General features: G+C 44.6%; 1 protein-coding gene across 1 annotated transcript; it reads left to right on the top strand.

Annotated features, from left to right (window-relative positions):
- Positions 1 to 3,200: 3,200 nt before the first annotated feature.
- Positions 3,201 to 4,058, top strand: LOC149330085 (uncharacterized). Its single transcript, XM_089559731.1, has one exon. It carries the CDS (start codon positions 3,201 to 3,203, stop codon positions 4,056 to 4,058), a length of 858 nt encoding a protein of 285 aa, XP_089415857.1.
- Positions 4,059 to 6,018: the final 1,960 nt, after the last annotated feature.

The raw sequence follows: 6,018 nt of genomic DNA on the forward strand, positions 1-6,018 counted from the left end.
CGGTTTACCTTTCGCCGCTGCCGCGCGGTCTCCTCCACGGTCCCAAGAGAAGGTTCTTTCGCAAGGCGTTGCGATAACGCGTGAGCGGCGGCGGCGGCCGTAGAAGAGGCGCAGACATTCGCCATGCAAGGAAGAAAAGAAGACCCAGAAGTGAAAGCCAGGGAGTTGGTTCAAAATCTACACCGCTATCGTGGTGCTCCCAGTGCCTTGTGCGGGAACTGCGACAGCCATGACGTCAAACAAAGCATAAATGCAGCTTTTCGCTTGTGCATCCAGGCTTAACCAGAGCTAATCCACTGCGAATTTTTTCTTTGCATTATATCTGAGAGAAAAATAACCTAAGAAGACACAAGCATGTGTAGGTGCTCGGAAAAAGGAGAAATAGGTTGCCGGCGAAAGATCTTTGCCAGGAATTGGGAGTTGGCAGCGATAGAGAATGCGAAGATGTGAACACTGTAATCAAAGAATTTGCCTACTCGCGTCCATGCGCAGCGACTGTAATGGTGCCCCTCGGTGTCGCACCTGCAACTAAAGGCGCGTCTACACAACTTCCGCTTCTGGACTCAGCGATTTCTGATTTCACGTCGGATATTCCTACTCGAATGACTTGATGCCTCCGCAACGGCCGTCGCATCCGTTTAAACACTGCGTCGAACACTTCTTCCTTCTGAAGAAGGTCATAAGGCACTAAAGCTTCCCCATACGGTGCGGCGACCTGCAATCTGTTGTAATTGCGCATTTGCCTCTTGGATGAACAGCAGACTAAGTTATTGCACTCCCTTTTTTATTGCGAAAGCAATACTACTTGCACTTTCACGTCTTTGCCGTGCCGCGGCGGTGACCACTATTGACCTTGATTTGACCTTGATTGCATTAAATTGTATTAGATTGGATTAGATTAGATTAGACTGTATTGGATTGGACTGTATTGGACTGTATTGGATTGGATTGAATTAGATTAGATTACATTGGATTGGATAGCCGATGCATCACCACAAGTCTAACCCCAAGCACCACCACCAGTTACACTACCAGCTGAACCATGCATGGCGTAGGTACGGATAGTGCTTTCGCAATTACCGGGCTTAACCAAGCTAAGCCACTGCGAATTTTTTGCGTAGAGAAGCGAAGTGCTTGGAAACGATGTATTTATATGAAGTCGTTTGGTTAAAGAGCGCCAAACATTGGCTTCATTCCGATGTCCGCTTCATTCTAAAGCCACCACTGTTTACGATCTATGCGAAAAATGAATACCAAAGCTTATCGCAGAGTCAATCCTCGGCTTAATTGCGATCGCTGGAGTAAGTAGATAAGGCTCAGCGGCACCTTCCGCGCGGACTAGGCTGATTCTCGCTCTACCGTTGCTCTTCCAGGCGATTTTTCCCAAAGGACAGTTCGTTGCATGCGCCACAGGCGAACACAATCGATGAAGTGGGTGAATTGTTTCCATCCTCGGAGGGCGAACCGAGCTGAGAGCTAACATCTTCCAAACAAATAAGTTTAACTCTCCTGTCGCAGCCGGCACTGTTAATCATCAGTCATCACTGGCACAGCATATTTCGGCAAGAAAAGGCGCAACTGTATCTGCGACTTCCTCTTTGCACTTTTTATACTTTGTAATATTGCTTCTATCATTTACTATCACAACTGCGCACGTAAACCCGAAAAAAAGAATGGTGTACGGTCGACGTGCTTCGCCATGTCTGTGGTTTGCTCTTCATCATTTTCGTGTTTGTCACTCTGAGTTCAATAAATCTTTTTCCTTCATAAAGATTTTGTGTTGTTTGATATTGTATTATCGATTACATTGTCAAGTAGCCGGCACTGCTGTACGGGCTCGGCGCTTCAAGGTGCAGTGTAAACAAAATTCAATTGAAAAAAAGATACTGCTTGCACTAAGTATTATCTTTTATTCCTACGTATTATTTTTATCAACCAAATGTTTTTAGGGGAATCCCCCAAGGTGGAGATTCCCTTGGGGGATTCCCCTAAAGACATTTGGTCAACACTGTTCCCACTTCGAGTTATTGATCAATTCGCTCTCGCCCTACCATAAGCTTGCCACCCCGGGGCCTGACGGCATCTCAGGAGAATTTTATAAGGCATTTAAATCCGTTCTAGCTCCTGTCCTGCTCCAAATTTTTGAGACAAGTATTGATGTTGAATTTCTGCCTCAGTCATTTACGAAAAGTCATATTGTTTTTATACCAAAAACCGAGGATAAGGAAAAACTGCGATTTGTAGATGGCTACAGACCAATCACGCTTTCTTATGTAGATTATAAGATTTTTGCTAAAGTACTGTAAAATCGGCTGCAGCTTGCAATGTCTACTTTGATTGGGCATCATCAAACATATGGCTTGCGGGGACGATCAATACAATCTAACCTACATGTAGCGCGTACGGTGTTGCAGTATTGCAGTGACGTTCAAGAACAAGTAGCAATGCTGCAAATTGACCTGGCAAAGGCATATGATCGAGTGTGCCATTAATTTCTTTTTGCACTTTTAAATCACGTCAATCTCGGTTCAATACTTTCTACTGGCATACGCCTTTGTTACAAATCCTGTACCACGCGCTTGATTGTTCATGGCTGTCTCTCGCAACCAGTCCCAATTCATTCTTCGGTGAAACAAGGGTGCCCACTGTCTCCGCTCCTGTTCGCATTATACTTGGAGCCACTTTGCATAAGTGTTATAAACAGTAGAGCTGTCAATGGTTTCCGAATAATGGGCCACGAACTGAAGGTATTGGCTTATGCAGATGACCTTGCGTTTTTTTGTACTGGTAAGCCAAGCATCGATGAGGTTATTCTTTTAACGGAGGACTTTGGTTCGGTGTCAGGAAGTCGGATTAATCGCTCTAAGAGCTGCGGTCTGTGGTTTGGTAGCTGGGGTTCGACCCCTACTGAATATGCTGGTATAACATGGACATGCAGGCCACTAAAGTACCTTGGCGTCCCTTTGAGTGCCTATAAGCATAGCGCACATTATTGGAAAGACCGCGTGTCAACTCTTCAGCGCTATGCTCAAACGTTTGTCCCCCATGGCCTCTCAATTTTTGGCAGGGCGACCGCCTGTAATCTGTTTATCGCCACTAAAATATATTATGTACTGCAAATTATTCATTGCGCAAGACTTCCTATCCAGCGTTTTCACAGCGTTTTCGCTACTTTTGTGTGGGATTCGTCTTTTGAATCCATGAGGCGTGATAACGTTTTTCGGCCTGTAAGCGCTGGCGGCCTTGGTCTAGTTCACCTGTATGTCCGACAGATAGTCTCACGTTTCATGTTTTTCCGTGACACTACAAACCCAATAGTACGTTCATTCCTGGAAACAAATTTAGTTTATGTTTTACCCAACCTCATTGTGTCTTCCAATGTTTGTGACCGTCCGTGTTTGTGGGGCATAATGCAAGAGGTGTATTTGGCTGTCCGTGTCCTACTTGTTCGTTTTTCTCCTGAGTTCCTTTTTTTAGTGTCGAGGAAAAAGTTGTATAAGGATTTGATTAACATGCTCTTCCCTCCACCCATGTACCGCTCTCTGTATTTTGGTTTACCGGGGCATGACGTACTCAAAAGAGTACGTAAGTTGCCAGTCTCGCCGTGTACAAAGACCTTTTTCTTTAAGTTACACACCGGTACGTTGCCTGTTAGAACTTGGTTAGAGAAAAAGGGCATTTTTGTGTCTACCGCTAATTGCCGCCTTTCTGATCAACCAGAAACAATTGGGCATTGTTTCATCAGTTGCAAAGATGCAGTACTCTTCTGGGATATCCTGCAACGCACATTTAAGAAAAGAATTCATCTGACACCACATTCTGTTCGCTATCTCACTGCGCTGCCATTTGTTGATGAACCCCTGGACATGTTCTTTCTCATTGGACTGCACAGCCTCTGGAAAACCCGCATGATGGACAGACACTGTGAACCTGTTGTCCCTACAAAGGATCACTTCAGTCGAATGGTTGTTCATCTTAGAGACGTGTATGCCCAGACTGAGTACGAACCGGAGTGGCACTCACTATTAGTGATGTGCTCTGCATTGCCCCTTTTCTAGTGCATGGTCTTTTCAATATGCATTGTTTAACACTGTTTTCGTAATGGCTTGTATATAGTTCATGTACATAGAACATTACATCACTGTAATAAATACCATGTTGAAGAAGAAAAAAAAGTCCCGGTTAGCTCAATTGGTAGAGCGACTGCTCCGGTGAAGCGGTGGTCACGGGTTCGAATCGCGGACCAGGACGAATTTTTCTTTAACTGCGAAGTTTCTGAGAAAGCAGTATAGCTTTCCTTTGTAGCCGTATGGCTGCGCTTGGGTGGACGTCAATGAGTAATTACTCCCTTTTTGTATTACTTTCGTAATGACTAGGTCATGCGGTTTACGGAAACATGACGGAAGTGTTTTGAAAGGGTCCATATTATCAGCATACCGATTAAAAGTGCTCACGATTTTTGACCTTAGTTGTCAAGGAAGTAGGCACGATTGGAAAAAGACATTTCGCTACTAAGCCTCTGGGACATAAAGATTATTATATTCTTGTTCAACTGACACAAGCCCAATGCGCGCTGTTGGTTTCGTGCGCACTTCAAAATTATAAATATACAGTACGCATCTGTCATATTCTAATTGTCTGTTTAGGACATACCAAAAATGAAATTAACCATTGATGTTAAATAACAAAACAGACGTTTTGACTCAGTTCCCGGGGCTTCAACATACTTAACAAAACGAACAAAATGACTTTCAATCTCTTTTTCATAGCTTTCTCACTGATATAGGCTCTAGAATATTCGAAGTTGATATGCATGAAATTGCTTCTCTTTTTGTCTCAGAAATATGCAGACATTGCCAAAAATAAATGAACTTAATAATCAGGCGGACATTGGCACGTGGCTATGTTACCACAAAGACGCACATGTTGACGGCTGGCAAAAGGCTGATGGGGAGCAAAAGCTAGTTACTTACTTTAATTGCGGCGTCAAACTGCAGAAGAAACAGTGCGGCAACCATAGCAACAAGCATGCACGGTGTTCGCGGGAGATGAGACTGAAGGTGCCTCTCAACAGCGTTCACTTTACAGCCAGTAAAGAGGTGTCGAGGTAAGAAGACTTTCACTTCAAACGGAAGTGATAAGGGCGCGTACCGACGGCGATAAAGAGAGGCCAAAAGCATAGAAGCGAAACATGTGTGTCACACAAACTATCACAGGGGATATTTTGCTTTATAAGAAACAATTCACCTCGCGACTTTGTTATTACAACCACTGGGAATATATTTTTCTTTAGAAAAAGAAACTGATTTCGAGGGCTACAGTCAGTGGCGGGACGTTCTACAGTGTCCCGTACGCCAGCTCGGTTGTTCTTTGCAGGAGCAGACGGTGGCAGTCTTGCGCTGCCGAATACGCTAGCAGAGAAAATGTTTCTCCAAGAGGTCCTGCGATTATTGCGGAGTGAAACGCGTTTGAAATGTCTCATGCTGCACTTCCTGCTTTTGTAGTTGTCCGCGGTTATGTCTGGCACACAGAAATCACATTATAAAGGGAGTAGAAAAAATGAGCGCCCTCGTCTTTTTAATGTTTTTCCGCGGACTTGGTATAACAGTTGCCACTGATCAGAGGTGCACGGACGTGCTTTACCGCGCGCTAAAAAGCATCCAATTCCACTTTCTTCCACCGGCTCCGTAAAACGTACCTTAACTGATTTATTGCCGCCTATACAAAAGATCCGCGTTGTGTGTTCAGTATCTTTACCATATGGCTATCACGGGAGCACAGTTTCTATCAAATCAGCCGAGAAAAAGCCTTCTACGCGACAACAGATAAGCCGCCAGAGACCGGTCTTCATTTCAGTAGCCGCAGGCTAATTCCGCGCGCGAGCTGCTTGGTTTGTCATTCTCTACCGGAAGTTGCTAAAGTGGCACCTCTTTGGCCGTAGGTTCTGCATGATGTCTTAAGCAACCTATCGCTTCCGTTTGACTGAAGTTTTTCCCGAGTGACAATGCTACTCACTGA

Source organism: Amblyomma mixtum, chromosome 9 (assembly GCF_055824585.1).
Source record: "Amblyomma mixtum isolate Tamu chromosome 9, ASM5582458v1, whole genome shotgun sequence".
NCBI lineage: Eukaryota > Metazoa > Arthropoda > Arachnida > Ixodida > Ixodidae > Amblyomma > Amblyomma mixtum.

Coding starts and splice junctions, on each gene's coding strand:
- LOC149330085 (XM_089559731.1), top strand. CDS start 3,201: ATGAGGCGTGATAACGTTTTTCGGCCTGTAAGCGCTGGCGGCCTTGGT.